The sequence below is a fragment of the Panthera pardus genome, unplaced genomic scaffold, assembly GCF_024362965.1.
Source record: "Panthera pardus isolate Hobbes unplaced genomic scaffold, ASM2436296v1 HiC_scaffold_2, whole genome shotgun sequence".
NCBI lineage: Eukaryota > Metazoa > Chordata > Mammalia > Carnivora > Felidae > Panthera > Panthera pardus.
Window position 1 is genome coordinate 80,578,676 of NW_026526765.1, and position 16,271 is coordinate 80,594,946.

Here is a 16,271-nt window from a genome sequence, read left to right on the forward strand (position 1 = left end):
TTAGCATTAATTTCACCTGTTTTTGCTTTTGCTAATGTAGTTACTTGGAAATTTTTAAATTACATATGTGGCTCACACAACATTTCTATTAGATGGCACACTGCTTTGGTAAGAATCAAAGCTGATCACAGACAGTTTGCTTATTCTAAGAGACAAAAAAAAAAAAATGTATAGTAGTTCCAAAATTGGATTATAAGAGATTTTAGCAAAATGTCAGACTATGTCTAAACATAACAGGGTTAAAAGTACTGACTTACACTATGTCAAATATTCCAGCATAATTTCTTTTAGAGAACCATTAATTTGGAAAGAAAAGTCTGATGTTAACTCTGGAATACTGCCATCCATATTTGCAGATAATACACGTGCATTTTGGTAAGAACCTTAGGACCATGATAGAAGAGAGGATCCTGCAGTCCAGTTATACCACCCCACCCATTCTAGGGGTCCCGAGTGAACATTTTCCCCCTTTCATCCTTATCCTCATTTCACCCACCTCTCACCTTCCAACTTAGGCCAACAATGACTCAAAATAAACTTTTGCTTCAGCACATAAATGTTACATTTTAAGAGCCCAGAAAATGTAATGGGAAACATTTACAATGAAATATCTTCAGGGAAACTGTAATTCCCTACCATTAAAAGTAAATGTGTCTGGTACTTTGATCCATGAATCTAATTAGTCCTCACCAACCCTTATTTGGTGCCTATTACAGCCCTTATTTTATAGATGTGGAAAGAGGTTCAGAAAGGTTGACTTGTTGGTCTTCCAGAAACAGAACTACTGTCTTATTCTCTGCTGTGTACTTGGAGGCCAGTACTGGGGTTGGCATATAAATGCTCAATGAATGGCCATTTGGCTGATCAGTGACAGTTTACTGATTCCAATATAAGGTTTCTCTCTAAAGTGTGTCTGATTACAACCTTGCTTTTCCTAATAATACCACATGCTGAGAGGTGTACTAAATTTTTCAAATTTTCACATAAATTAATGGGATATAAATATTTCGATTCTCACCTATCAACACAACTTTTGTGTACTTTTTTGGGAATAAAGTACAGAACACCTATCGCTCTCTCTGTGTCATTCTCCACAAGGGCCTTGATCTCCGTTGCTTTTGCTTCTTGGAGTTGGGGGTTTTCTCCTTGACCCCATCCTGGCTGCCTCTCCTCCTTTGTGTTGGAAAATGTATGTCCAAGAACGTTTCTCTAAAAGTTTTGAGCTTTGCTTACAGGTTAGAAACACTAGATCTAAGCTCTTGAGAGCTGAGTTCATCCAGGAATCCGCATCCAGGGGAGAAATTCTTGCAGCAAGAATTCCTGTCCCATTCAGCTTGTAAGCCGAGTTGAGCCTCGCGCAACTGCTCACATCCATTCGCACGCCCCGACGCGCTCGCGCATACCACAGTAGGGTGAGTCTCGGCCTCTCCCGGAGCCTAACCTAAGTTCTGAGAGGAGGTCCCACCTGGTCCCCACCCCTTCCCCAACAATACTTCGTCCGCAATCCCGGAAAGGCAAAGCAAACACAGTCCCTTCCCGTTCCTGCCCAGGCACGATCGCTCCTATTTACCGTCTTGTACCACCAGCTTGCGAACGCCATGGCGATAACCGGTTTGCTCAGAGCCGTGCGGCGGAGGGCCCGGCGGAGACGCGGTGTGCGGTACAGAAGGTGGAGGGTTCTCACTTCGCCTGCTTGGAGCGGACGCGCTCTGAGCTCGGCGAGCCCCGCAGCTGTCAGGGGGGAGGGCAACGGGGCGGTGCCCGATGCAGGCCCCGCCCCGGCCGGCTGGCCCCGCCCCGCCCGATTTGGCTCGAGGCTGGTTAGGGAAGATGTGTTATTTCTCCAGGCAGCCACGCCCTGCAGCCTGGGCTTTAGACGGAAAAGAGGATCCCGCGGTCCAGTTAAACCACCCCACCCACTCTAGGGGTCCCGAGTGAACTTTTTCCTCCTTTCATCCCTATCCTCATTTCACCCACCTCTTACCATCCAACTTTTCCCGGCGCGGGCCAGCCCCTGTTGAGTTCGTGCCACGCCCAGTGCACTTGGCCCCAGTCCGGGAATAACCTGCCACCACCAGCCACCTGCCCAGAGGCGGGCACTGAGCCCCGCGCCCTATTCCGGCCTGGGAGGGGGCGCACGGTGCTGGAGGCCAGACAGGTTACGCCCAGAAGAGGTGTCCCGCGGCTATGGGCCCTGGTCTCCCAGCGCCCAACCCTGTGGTTCCCGCAGGAGCGCCACTCACCTCCTGGGTTTGGCGGGCCGCTGCAGCGCGCCGGGGCCGCGGGGAGGCCGCGGGCTTCTGGCCCGGCTGAGACATAGCAAGGCCGCTGCAAACGCTGCCTTCGCGAGGGCGCAGCGGAGACTAGAAGGGAGGGCCAGGCGGGGAGCTCTGGGAGGGAGGAACGGAGCAGAGGGCCGGCGGGCGCGCCCGTGAGGCAGCTTTTCCGACCCAGCCCAGAGCCCGAGCGGGGGCTCCCCCTCGCACGGCTGGGTCCTCCCCTTCCTGCCCGCAGCTGGCGGCGGCCCCCGCTTTAGCTGTACAAGGCTCCGGGGCTGAAATTTAACACCCTCGGCCCCGTTAGCCTCATCCAGGGATCCTCCCCTCCTCCCAGGACTTTGCTGCTCCCGTGGGTTGCGGGAAGGAGGGGCTGGAGGTCTCAGGGTTCCTCCTTGGACTTGCCCAGACTTAGCTTGCAGTTGTGCAACGGGAGAGCGAGACCCGGGCGTGGCCAGTCTACGCCTCGACCCTTCTTAAAAATCTCCAGAATTAGACCCCTTTTCTGCTATCTGCCCTGGTTTAGTTTGGAGAAGAATTTACCGACTTAAATCCTGGACCGCCTAGACAAGGAAGCGGATCACAAAAACAAATTGGTCTGTGCGTGTGTTTGTGTAGATGTGTGTGTTTGTGTAGGTTGTGTGCGCGCTCCTGTGCATGTTTTATGTCGTCTCTCTTTGGTGGCTTTTTTGGGCAGGGGGGCGCGATTTGAAAGTTTAGAAACGTTTAAGGGTAGGAAGCCCGAGGTTCCAATCCGAACCAAATAGTCCCCAATTTAAACCTCTATAGGCTTTCTGGATCCTGGCTGGGTTTTGTTACCGAGGCTGAAGTGTTTTTTGTCTTTGGCTCATCTTAAACCGCACTTCCTGGTTTGGGCCTGTAAGTGAAATGTAACAAGCCTGTCTAGAAAATGCTCCTCTGCGGAGACTTTGGCCATCGGTTGCTGCGGATTTGTGCTCAGACCTGACAGAAAAAAACCTGTTTCCCAGCAGTGACAATGACACTTTGGGCCTGGGGGTGGCCTCTGTCTGCAGTGTTGTGTTTTAGACAGTTGGAGAGAGAGAAGCCAGATTGTAGGAAAAGATTTGTCATGCTACATTGAGCTTGGCAGGATGAATTCTTGTTTCCCTCTCCTCTCTCATTTTTAGGGATTTTGACTTCTTTTACTGGCTAGCAGCTTTCTTGATGCGGGGAGGAGAGAGGGGTGATTTAAATGGATTTCCTTTTAAACAGTTGTTTACTTATTACCATTTATACCTAGTAGTTCCAACACACAGGCTACCAGCTTAGAATTTATAGGTAAAAATGTAACAACTTCGACAAGGGGTCTATGATTGTCCATTCAAGGAAAATCAATTGATAGTATGAATTACATTCATAATTGGGGAAATATGTCATAAGCCTGAAAAAATGACTTGCAACTAAACACCTAAAGTAATTTAAAACACACACACACACACACACACACACACACACACACCAAAACTAATAGGAGCCAGGTATAGGCAGCCCCAACTGTGGTCCCAGGAACTGAAACATTTCCTTACTTCAGAGCCTAGAGAACCTAGGTTCAGGTTTTAAAATTTATTTATTTACTTTGACAGAGAGGGAGAGAGGGAGAATCCCAAGCAGGCTCCATGCTGTCAGCACACAGCCAGACGCGGGGCTCAATCTCACAAACTGTGAGGTCATGACCTGAGCTGAAACCAAGAGCTGGGATCTTAACTGACTGAGCCACCCAGGTGCTCCAAGGTTCAGGTTTTAGATCCGGATGAATAATGGTTGGTTGATTAAAATTTGAGGTATTTTTCTGACAGAGTATTTAAAATTGAACTTATACCAGTTAGTTTTACACCTCTTAAAAGTCTTCCTTGTAAAGAACTGTGAAAGAAATTATAGAAGGAATGATATAAAGATGAAAATACACATTCCCTGCCCTCCAGGTACTTAGAGTTTTGCTGAAGTCATATGGCATTTGTAATGCATGATCATTTGGGTGACATTGAGAGACATACAGGTATGAATAAGTACAAATCTATTTTGGGAGTTTGGGGTTCTGTGGGTTTTGGTGATTATAGGAAGAGAAAGGAGGCTTGAGTGGACTGGCTGCATGGTGGGATGTGGACAGAAGAGGGATGGGGCAGTTCAGGAAATATAAAAGAGCCTACCTGCCTGGCTGGAGCTGCTGGTCCAAGTTTAGGAGTAATAAATCCATTTATCAACTTACTATTTACTGAGCAGTAACTGTAGTAGGTAGTATAATTGATATGAAAATCTACAAGAGATAATGACATTAGCCTTCAGGCTTTGCTTGAGAGTTGGAACTCACATAAGCAGAAACAATTTTGAGCTAAACTGTGCATTAATGACTATGAGTAAAGAAGAATTACAAATAAGTTGAAGAATGGTGTTTTCACTTGCTCTATGGTCCGTGAGAAATTTGAACTTTGATACCACGCCCAGCATTTGAGCATCTTAGGGAAGCTCATTTTAAGTATATATGGCAACTTGTGCTACATTTTTATTTGTACATATTTTAAGTACCTCATTCCTTTACTCAGTAACGGGATGACTGCAATGTGTCAGACTCTGGAGGTACCAAGGACCTCACGGTCTAGGGGGAAAGGCAAATAAATCCACCACTACATGACCGTGGGATAAGGTAAAGGGCTGGAAAAGATATTCCGGCAGAACTATGGGACTTCTGGCTCTGATGCAAGGGTGGGCTGGCTGGGGAGGAAGGGAGCTCAGGGGCTGCTTCCTCTCCTGATGTTTGACTTGAGTGAGTTGGAAACCTCCTCCAATCAGCCTTCACGTTGTATGTCCTCTTTATCCCCACTGCTGCTGGAGCTATTGAGGACCCCATCACTTTTCATCCAGAAGCATGTAAAATGAGAAAAACAAAGACGTGATGGAGTCCAGAGAAGAAGCCAGTGGAACCTGAGAAGGAGCTAGAGTGAGGCAGAAGGAATCCAGTAAAGAAGTAAGCACCAGAGGCCAAGGAATGAGGGGTTTCTAAAAGGAAGGGCTGGTCCACAGTATGAAATTTCACTCAGGGGCACCTGGGTGGCTCAGTTGGTTAAGCCTCCGACTCTTGATTTCAGCTCAGGTAGTGATCTCACAGTTCCTGAGTTCCAGCCCTGTGTCAGGCTCTGCCCTGACAGCAGGGAGCCTGTTGGGGGTTCTCTCTCTCCTTCTCTCTCTCTGCCCTCCCCTACTTGTACTCTCTCTCTTTCTCTCTCTCTCCTCAAATAAATAAATAAACACTTAAAATTTCACTCAAAAGTTGCATCAGACAACGTATGAAGAGTGTCTATTAGATCTGACAACTGAGAGGGTTTTGGTAACCCAGCCAGGGGGTGAGATTGAGGAGGACTCAGAGTAGTTTTCTGAGGTACTCACAGTTTGAATAGTCCCCTTCCTCTGGTTGATATTTCTTTCTACAACACCACATATTTCTGGAATGGAGGTTACCTCCAGAAAGCCTGTACCTTCTGGCTGATGTCCAAGTGCCTGCCAGTCCCACCAAAACTTACCTGTCCTGTCTGCCATCTTGAGACTCTCAGCCAGGTTTGCCTCACTTTGTAGTGACATTTTCCTGAGTAAACCAGAGAAAAAGAAAAAGGAAAAAAGAAGCGTCCTTGCAAATAACCAAAGACGTAGGAATAATATGCAAAGTTTCATACCCTCCTTTCCCTTATAACATGTGTGTATCTAGGAACTTCATGATTCTGACTGTTGAATTATCCAGAAGAATGGCTTCAGTGGTGAAGTTCTGTGATAAAGGGGATGAAGAGGTGCTAGTCAGTAAGAGAATGCATTTAGATCACAGGAGTTTAGCCATGTGCTACGGTCTGAATGTTGTTGTGCCCCCCAAATTCCCATAATAAAATCCTAATGCCCAATGTGGTGGCATTAGGAGGTGGGGCCTTTAAGAGATGATTAATTCATGAGGGCGGAGCTCTCATGGAGATTAATGCCCTTATAAAAGATGTCCCAGGAGAGCTCCTTTGCCCTTCCTGCCATGTGAGAATACAATGAAAAGTGTGCAGCTAGGAAAAGTCCCCTCGCTCAAACTTACTGGCACCCTGATCACAGACTTCCAGCCTCCAGAGCTGCGAGAAGAACATTTCTGTTATGTTGTGTAAGCTCTCCAGCCTGTAGTACTTTTTTTTTTTTTTAACAGTTTTTTAAATTTATTTTGAAAGAGAATGAGAGAACGCTGAAGGGGCAGAGAGAGAGGGAGAGAGAGAGAATCCCAAGCAGGATCTGCACCATCAGTGCAGAGCCTGATGCAGGGCTTGAACTTACGAACCGTGAGATCATGATCAGAGCCTAAGTTGGACGCTTAACCAACTGAGCCACCCAGGCACCCCTTTTGTTATAGCAGCCTGAATGGATGAAGATACCTTGCTTCTCAGATCATGTTGGGCTTGTGTATGGGTGGCCGATGGGGTGGCAAGAGGGAGAAAGAATGGAGATGGAAGGATGGAGGGACAGAGGATGAAGAAAGCAAAGAGAATAAGCAGCAGATGAAGTCATCTTTCAAGTTTTCACTGTTACCAAACAGGAACTTGCATCACACACATACCCATAGCTAGTCCCTCATGTTTTATTTCTCATCCTTTAGTGCCTGCAGATAGTAAAACACCTGCAGAATACCTTCAGGTCTTGTTCTTCAGCCTATTTGTTGTCAGTGTGGACCGAAGAGGACTGAGATCATACCTCCTTTTCAGGGCTTTATTAGGGAGTACTCAAAGGATCAACATCTGTGGGAGGGAGGGAAGGATGGGTCAACAGAGAAGTTGAGCTGGGGTGCAGATCCAGTAGAAGCCTCCCATAACAACCCTGCAGGGAATGACCACCAGGACAGGAAGCCCTTCAGAACGGTTGGGGGCTGGTGAGAGAGGGCTGAGTCCTTTCAAGCCTGCATCACTGTTCTTGGGTATGGCCAGGAGTGAGGGAGCATGGCTTCCAGAGAGGGAAGTGACTCCCTTAAGCTGTATAACCCCCAAAGGAGCTGAGAGATGAGGGCTGTCTGCTGGGGCACTCCTAGGAGCTGGAATAAGGGCTTTTGTATTCCTGAAGGGGATTTGGATAGCTTATCACACACATTACAGTTCTCAGTGCGATAGAACACCGTAAAACTTGGCAAATAGTATTGAGGAAGGAATTGATATTGCCAAAGTACGCTGTCACGTTGCTATGCAACTAAACATTAGGTCTGATGATATTACCCATTTAATTAAATTTCTCCCCCTTTTACGATGACATTTGCCTTCCAGAGGGGTTACTGAAGAACAATTTATTTCACAGAGCAGCCATGCCATGAATACTGCCATCTAGATACATGGAAACGACAATTTTAAAATTTGACTGCAAAGAATGGTTAGAAATAAAGGGAAAATAAAATTTTTATTTTCTAGTTTTGTTTAGTTGTTTTAAAGCAAAAAGCAAAAAAAAAAAAAAAAAAAAGATTGCTCTATAGGTCATTTGCTAGTAAGCTATAAGCCTTCAGCTGTCTTCCACCTTCCTTACTAATTCCCTTAGGTCTGTGTCTCTGCATCCTCGGGGGTATGGGTCCCTGAAAACAGTTCAGTTCTGAGTCAGTATACTCTTGGGGCCAACAACTGACTAGTGCTGTATGAATCATCTCTCTTCCTTGTTTACAGTCCTTGATGGTTCCTTATTGCCAACAGAATGAAGTTTAGATCCCTTAACATGGCCTCCCAGGGCCTGCAGGGTCTGGTTTGTGCCTTCATGGGGCTGTGCTCCAGGCATGCCCTTCTGCTTTCAGATCCTGGAACATTCTTGGCTCTTCCCAGTTCTGCCTTTGCTCATTTCCCACCCCCCTGGAGCACTCCTCCCTTCCCTTTTCCAAAGCACTAACTTTTGGCAACCGTGCATTACATTGTAGCTGTCTATTGTCCATATCAAGTCAAAGATTCTGACAGCCTAATCCTAAATGCAGCTTATATTTAAATAAAAAGTGGTCCAGTGGTCCAAAAGTAACTAAAAGCATTTTCATCTTTACTGCAATCCTTTTACTGCAATAGAAAATTCCCGAGTGGGTCCACAATCTGAACACTCAGCAAAACATCTTTAAAAATCCTTTTCCTTTTTTATTTTTATTTTTTAGTTTATTTTAATTTTAAAAATATTTATTTTTTGAGAGAGACAGAGAGAGAGACAGAGAGAGAGAGAGAGAGAGAGAGAACATGTATGTGCATACATGCAAGCAAGCAGAAAAAGAGCAGAGAGAATCTTAAGCAGGCTCCACATCCAGCCAGAACCTGATGCATGGCTTGATCTCAAGACCACAAGACCATGATCTGAGCCAAAATCAAGGGTCAGATGCTTAATCAACTGAGCCACTCAGATGTCCCCCCAAATCCTTTCTCCTTCTTAGTTCCATTATTTCCTCCATGCTCCAAAACTTTTTCTATAAACCCTCCAAATCGAACCAGAAGATGTTCTTTCCTTGTTTCCTTCTGTGATGATATAATTCTTCCTAGAAGGCCCAATGGAGGTGAAATCTTTGTGCATATTAATATGTTCTTTGATCCCAGTCATACTGTGTATTTGTACCCACTACTAGACCTTGTGATGAAAAGGGTCATTTCACATAGGCGCATAGCCAGGTTACTTTCAATTTTTCTCTCCCTTTTTTCTCTTTCTCCTTAGGGAGGGGACCCTACCACACTAGACTTTGTGATGAAAAGGGTCATTTCAGTCTTATTCCTAGAACTTGAGACTATGCCTGGCACATAATATGTCCTCCCTAAACACTTATGGGATGAGTAAGAACATATTGTTTTGTTTTTTTTTTTCCCCCAGGCTAAACTTCTTTCTTCAAAAGATAAAAGACATAGACTGGGGAATTTAGGAAGATACTTGAAGTAGAAAATCTGATCATATAAGATTAGAAGGTCAAGAGAACTGTCTAAACACTTGGTGGTACTAATGGTACTGAATGGCTCTCACAGTTGATACAGTAAATATGTAGAAAACATATAGTATTTACTATATATTAGAAACTTTTTAAAAAATTTAAATCCAAGTTGGTTAACATATAGTATAATAATGATTTCAGGACTAGAATTTAGTGATTAGTCACTTACATATAACACCCAGTGCTCCTCTCAACAAGTGCCCTCCCTAGTGCCCATCACCCATTTACCCCATTCCCCTACCCACCTCCCCTCCAGCAACCCTCAGTTTGTTCTCTGTATATAAGAGTCTCTTATGGTTTGTCTCCCTCTCTGTTTTTATCTTATCTTTGCTTCCCTTCCTCTAGGTTCATCTGTTTTGTTTCTTAAATTCCACATATAAGTGACATCATATGATATTTGTCTTTCTCTGACTTACTTCACTTAGCATGATACACTCTAGTTCCATCCACATAGTTGCAAATGGCAAGATTTTATTCAAGTTTTTAAGGACTTTGCATAAATTTGCATATATTCATTCATTGCACCCTTAGGAAGTAGGAAACATGCTATAGAAGAGGAAACTAAGGCCCAGAGAGGTTGAATTTGCCCTGGGTTACACAGCTGCTAAGTGACTCTGTTAGCATTTGAATCAAGTGGTCTAGCTCTCTAGCTGGTGCTCCTCATCACTTCTCTGTATTTATTCTTTGCTATATATACAAAATAAAACTTGTCATGGAATTTGAAATGGAATGTTTATATATGGATGGGATGTATAATGCGTTGGGATGGGGATTATATTTTTAAAAAAATTATATTAAAAAAAAATTTTTTTAATGTTTATTTATTTTTGAGACAGAGACACAGCGTGAACAGGGGAGGGAAGAGAGAGAGGGAGACACAGAATATGAAACAGGCTCCAGGCTCTGAGCGGTCAGCACAGAGCCCGATGCGGGGCTTAAACCCACCAACTGTGAGATCATGACCTGAGCCGAAGTCAGACGCTCAACCAACTGGGCCACCCAGGCACCCGGAGATTATATTTTTAAATGAGTGGTTTAATACCTGGAGTGATAAAAGTTAATTTTTCTAAGGTACTTTAGCTATCTGTTCTTCAGAGTGTATCTGGAGAATATAAAAATAATACTAGCCAGTTACAAAAGGTTATATATCATTCATTTATATGAAATGTCAGAATAGGCCAATCTATAGAGACAGAAAGATTAGTAGTTGTTTAGGGTTGGGGGGGGGCACTGGTTGTGAGGACAGGAGGGTGATAGCTAAAGGGTTTGGGGTTTCTTTTTGAGGTAATGAAAATGTCCCAAAATTGACTGCTGATTTACATGTCTATTAAGATACTAAAAACCACTGAAATTTATAGTTAAAACAGGTGAATTGTACAGTATATAAATCATATTTCAATTAAGCTGTTATAAAAAAAAAAACAAACTCTTTCTTATAAACCTTGTCCTTAACATGAGGACTATGTGTGAATTTCAAAAGGACACTTTAAGATCCTCCTACAAGGATGGTCACTTACTCTTCTCCATACTCACTGACATTTGCAATTTCTCCAAGACATTTTAAAAAGGTACTCATAGCAAAAGTAATTTTGTTACTTGGCAGATTCACATTTCATGTTGATCAGCCACTTAAGGCAGGAATGAACTGTAGGAAAATTATCTTTAGGACTTAAAAATGGTCATTTCAAATGAAATTTTATTTAAAATATTTTAGGGGTGTTTATTCTCAGAATATTCTTGTTAAATATCAAATTAATTTTATTTTTTTTTAACATTTACTTTTGAGAGAGACAGAGCACAAGTTGGGGAGGGGCAGAGAGAGAGAGAGGGAGACACAGAATCTGAAGCAGGCTGTAGGCTCCAAGCTGTCAGCACAGAGCTTGATGTAGGGCTCAACTCACAAACCAAATCAGACGCTTAACTGAGTGAGCCACCCAGGCACCCCTGAAATTAATTTTCTATTAAAATTTTGTTTTGGAATAATTTGGGGCAAGGGAGGGAGAGAGAGAGAGAGAGAGAGAGAGAGAGAGAGAGCATCCCAAGCAGACTCCATACTCAGCACAGAGCCTGACACAGTGCTCGATCTCATGACCCTAGGATCATGACCTGAGCTTAAGAGTGGGATGCTTAACCAACTGAGCCACCCAGGTGCCCCTGGAGTAATTTTAGATATACAAGAAAGTTGCAAAGATTATCTTTCCAAAGTAGAGCATTCCCAGTTTCTGTTTCCCCTAATGTCACCATCTTACATCAACATGATACATTTGTCAAAATTATGAAACCAACACTGGTACATTGCTATTAACTAAACTGCAGACTTCATGTGGATTTCACCAGTTATTTCATTAAGGTCCTTGTTCTGCTTGAGATTCTGGTCTAGGATATCACACTGCAGTCATGTCTCCTTAGTCTCCTCTGTGGTCTGTGACAGTTTTTCAGGCTTTCCTTGTTTTACACAACCTTGGCAATTTTGAATTTGTGAATAGTGGTCAGATGTTTTGTAGAATTTTCCTCAATTTGAAAACAAATCTGATGTTTCTCTCATGATTAGGCTAAGACTTGCAGTTTGGAGGAACACTATACTAGTAACTGGCCTTCTTATCACATTGTATGGAGGATCCATGATATCCATGTGATTTATCAGTGATGATGTCAACCTCCATCACTGGGGTAAGGTCATGTTTGCCAGGTTTCTCCACTGAGAAGTTAACATCTCTCCCTTTCCATACTCTGTTCTTTGGAAGTAAGTCACTAAGTACACCCTACCTACCCAAATTATTCTTTTTTAAATTTTTTTAACGTTTATTTATTTTTGAGAGACAGAGAAAGACAGAGCACACGTGGGGGAGGAGCAGGGGGAGACACAGAGTCTGAAGCAGGCTCCAGGCTCCGAGCTGTCAGCACACAGCCTGATGTGGGGCTTGAACCCATAAACCGTGAGATCATGACCTGAGCCAAAGTCAGATGCTTAACTAACTGAGCCACCCAGAAGCCCCCCAAATTATTCTTAAATGTAAAAATTATTCCTATTTTATATGTTTCAAATGTAATTCCACTTGTAAGATTTTCAAAGATTATTACAATTGACAAGGATTCTCTTTTTCTTAATCTCTCAATCTAAACTTTAAATTTTTAAGATTCTAGTGCTTTGGAAAAGTAGATATTCTAAATTAAATGTATAAGATAGTGTGACTGCTGCTTTCCAAGAGGTGAAATGTGAGTTTGTATAGTTCTTTCTAAATAATTATCTTTTTAAAGATGTCAGTGAGCGAGAAAACACTGTAAAAGCATCTCAAATTTTGTGTCAGAGGACAATATTTTTTACAATCTTACATTAGAAAGCTCTTTCTAAAATATGACTGTGGCTCAGTCAGTTAAGTGTCTGAACCTTGATTTCAGCTCAGATCATGATCTCACCATTAGTGAGCTCGAGCCCCACATCAGGCTCTGCACTGACAGATACTGCTTGGGATTCTCTCTCTCTCTCTCTCTCTTTCTCTCTCTCTCTCTCTCTCTCTCAAAAATAAATTAAAAAAATTAGGAAACAAAATAAAATATGACACAAAACCTAGAAGCCTTAAAGGAAAAGATTAAGAAAAGATTAAAAGATTAACAAAAAGGTAAAGAAAAGACTATATTAAAATTTTAAAATTCCTCATAGAAAATAAATGTGTAAATAAAGACAATCTACACATGACTATAAGCCAATAGTAGAATCAACAATTCAATAGAAACACTGCAAAGGATACAAATAGAGAATTCAGAGATAAAGGAATATAAATGTCTTATTACCATGTGGAAAGATGCTCCAATCTGATTCCAAATAAAACAAATACATATTAAAACCACAATCTGATCCCATTCTTATCCTATTAGATTGGGAAAAGCACAAAAGATTAATAATACATGGCACTGGCAATGTGATAGAGAAATAGGTCCCATCTCACATTGTTAATGGGAATATAAATTGATCCAACAATTTTTGGTTGGCAATTTGGCAAACATCTGTCAAAAATGTAAATGTGTATATCTTTTCACTAGTGATTCCATTTTTAGGAGTTTCTCTAACAAATACACTTGTATATACATATGTATAAAGACACACAAAAAAACCTGTTCTTTACAGCATTGTTCATAATAGTGAGAAACTAGAAACCAGCTAAATGTTTACCAGTAGGGAACAGCTAAATATAGTGTAAAACAACCACATAATAGGACATTATGCAGCCATTTAAAAAAGAGATTTCTGTGAGTTGATACTCTTTTTATAAGATGTATTAGATGTATTAATAACTGAAAGAGGCAGTGTGAAGAATGGCATATATGGTATTCATAGTATATAAAATAATAAAAAAGAGGAATATATTTTATGAACTTTCTATAGAACCACATATGTATTCCTTGTGCTGGAATGTATTCCTTATGTATCTGGAATGATACATAACAAACTATAAATAATAGTTGCCTTTGGGGAGGAAATTGGGAGATTAGGGAGGTGAAGTGGGAAGGAGAGTTGCCTTTCACTGTCTTTTTTAAATTATTCAACTTATTTTTTAAAAATGTTTAATGTTCATTTTTGAGAGAGACAGAACACGAGTGGGGGAGGGGCAGAGAGAGAGGGAGACACACAATACTAAGCAGGCTCCAGGCTTGGAGCTGTCAGCACAGAGCTCTACATGGGGCTCAAACCCACAGACCCATGAGATCATGACCTGAGCCGAAGTTGGGTGCTTAACCAACTGAGCCACCCAGGTGCCCCTCAACATATTTTTTTAAACATATACAGTATTTTTCTTTGTCATTTGAAGTTCTAGATAACCAATAAATAAATATTACATATTAAGTGTATGTATAACATAGATTAAACTTTATCACTTAGAATTTCCAAAATTTTTAACTTTGTTTTCTTGAAATAAATTATGCTTCTGGAAATCACTTTCCAGAACTACGGGAGGGGATGGGAAAGCTTAACTGATGCCCAAATTCTCTGTTGTGAACTAGCAAAGGAAAAGTTGTAATAAATATACTAACCCCTCTGCTACCATTTTCTGGAACAATTCTGAGCCCTGGATTATTTTTGTTTCTGTGAGTTGCTTGGCTTTTCCACTAGGGGCAACAGTTATGTTTGTGATGGGTTAGGTGGAGGGGACACTTGAGTGGTTTGCTGTCTTAATGACAAATACAGAAGGAAAATCAACAACTCTCTTAACAGCTCAGTTCTCCATACTGCAGGCTCAACAGTACCCTTCTGGTTTCATTATACTGTGTTTGTTAATTAGATCCAGTTTAGCTCCAAAGGCATTGGTTGTTATTCAAATCCATATAACACTTCTGTGGTGAAAAACAGCCTCCTTGCAAAGAGGCTTCTTGGCTTTGTAAAACTGTTTTGCTTTAGTAGGATTTTCACTTAAATGAATTTTGGATTATTTCCTAAGAGGTATCACTTTGCTATACTGGCCAAAATCACTTTTTATGATTAGGCCAGTTTCCTTTTTCTTAGTGTAATGGGGTGAATTGTGTCCCTCCAAAAAAGATATTAACCCCATAGTTCAGAATACAGCTTTATATGAAAATAAGACTTTCCAGAAATAATCAAGTTAAAGTGAGGTTACCTCAAACAGATCCTCCCCCAGCACCTTCAGAAGGGGCCTGGCCCTGCTGACACTGCATTTGGACGGCTAGGCTCCAGAAATGTGACACAATAAGTTTCTGTTATTCTAAGCCAGCTTTAACTCAGTTTATGGCTGTCCTGGCAAACCAATACACTCAGAATGGGGACTATTAGGACACAAGTAAAAAAGCCCCAGTTCAAAATGGGCTGTGGCCTTCTCCAGTTTTTTCCTATACTAGGAAATGCCCCCGGTGAATGTGAATTCTGATTGTAGCATTTAGTCTGGAAAGAGTAAACTACATTTTCAATTCAGGTTGTGTTTCCACAACATTCCTAGGAAGAAAGGCTAAAAATATCACTTTTCTCTGGGAAGACTAATCTACCTTTTAGTTACATTTCCCAGGAGGGTTTGAACCTTCTTATGCAAGTTGTTTCTTCTTCCCCTCTTTCAAAACTCACTTTCAGAACTTGTCTGAAAACTCACTTTCAGAACTTGTCTGAAAACTCACTTCCGCATCGGTCCTTCCAGTCTAACTCTTTCAGAATACAGTCACTTGGCAACACTCATGAATGCTCTACGTTGTCAAGTTTAGCCTCCTGACCTAACAAACCTATTTCTCACTGGGCACTGAAGCATTAGCACTTAAATTAGAATATTTGTATGTTATTTTTCTTTAAATGGTAAGGTCTTTGAAGGAGGGTTCTTTCAGTAAGTGCTAATAAACATAATGGTTAAAGTGTATAGAGTACTTACTCTGCCTGTGAATCTGGGAAAGAATACACACACACACACACACACACACTTATTCATTAAGAACACAGAGCCAGGAATTCATCACAGGTTGTACTGACTCTATAGTCCCAGCTCTGGGAATCATACTCAATAAAGATGGCCTGTTAAGCCACATCTGACTAATCTAGCAGTGAGTTCATCTGTCTTGCTCACTGATTTATCCCCAGAGTCTAGAAGAGTGTCAGCACACGGCAGGTACACTATTCATACTTTTGTTGCAGGAGTTGTTGGTACCTCCACACAAGTATAGCTATGCTATAGAAATAGAGGCAATCATACGGAAAGAAACCTCTCTACTCCTATTAGTAGGCTGAACTGTCTAAAATTGCCTATATTCAGAATTTTCAACCTACAGAGGTGGCAGTTTCATACAGTTTAATATCATTCAATTGCTAAAAGGACTTAAAGTTGATAAAAGGCTCAGCTTTTTGCTGCTTGATTTGTTTTTAAAAAAGATTTGTTTGCTTCATGTCAGAAAGCCTCAGATTCCTGCTGTAGCCCTTGGTTTCTGCCCAGGACGGTGCATTACTGTGTTTCTTTCACTATGTTTTCCTGGCCTGAGTGGCTGTCTGATGTTGCAATACTTTGTTTCAGTAGGCATGATTAAAGTTCTTTTTCCATGAAAGGCCACTGATGCTT

The 16,271-nt window shown here is 42.0% G+C and overlaps 1 protein-coding gene and 1 long non-coding RNA gene across 6 annotated transcripts in view; both read right to left on the minus strand.

Annotated features, from left to right (window-relative positions):
* CAST (calpastatin) overlaps positions 1–2,420 on the minus strand; it is a 108,231-nt gene extending 105,811 nt beyond the window's left edge. For 3 of the 5 annotated variants that reach the window (XM_019428861.2, XM_019428862.2, XM_019428850.2), the window contains exon 1: positions 2,244–2,420. In XM_019428861.2, coding sequence (XP_019284406.2) covers positions 2,244–2,318 — 75 coding nt within the window. In that variant the 5' untranslated portion in view covers positions 2,319–2,420. Of the gene's footprint in view, positions 1–1,570; positions 1,712–2,243 lie in introns of those variants that run through there. The other 2 variants (XM_019428857.2, XM_019428856.2) reach the window with 2 other exon arrangements.
* A 2,253-nt stretch (positions 2,421–4,673) lies between these two features.
* Positions 4,674–16,271, minus strand: part of LOC109254716 (uncharacterized) — a 64,637-nt gene continuing 53,039 nt past the window's right edge. Inside the window, exon 2 of the long non-coding RNA XR_008423797.1 lies at positions 4,674–5,874. This is a non-coding gene — a long non-coding RNA (uncharacterized LOC109254716). The remainder of the gene's footprint in view (positions 5,875–16,271) is intronic.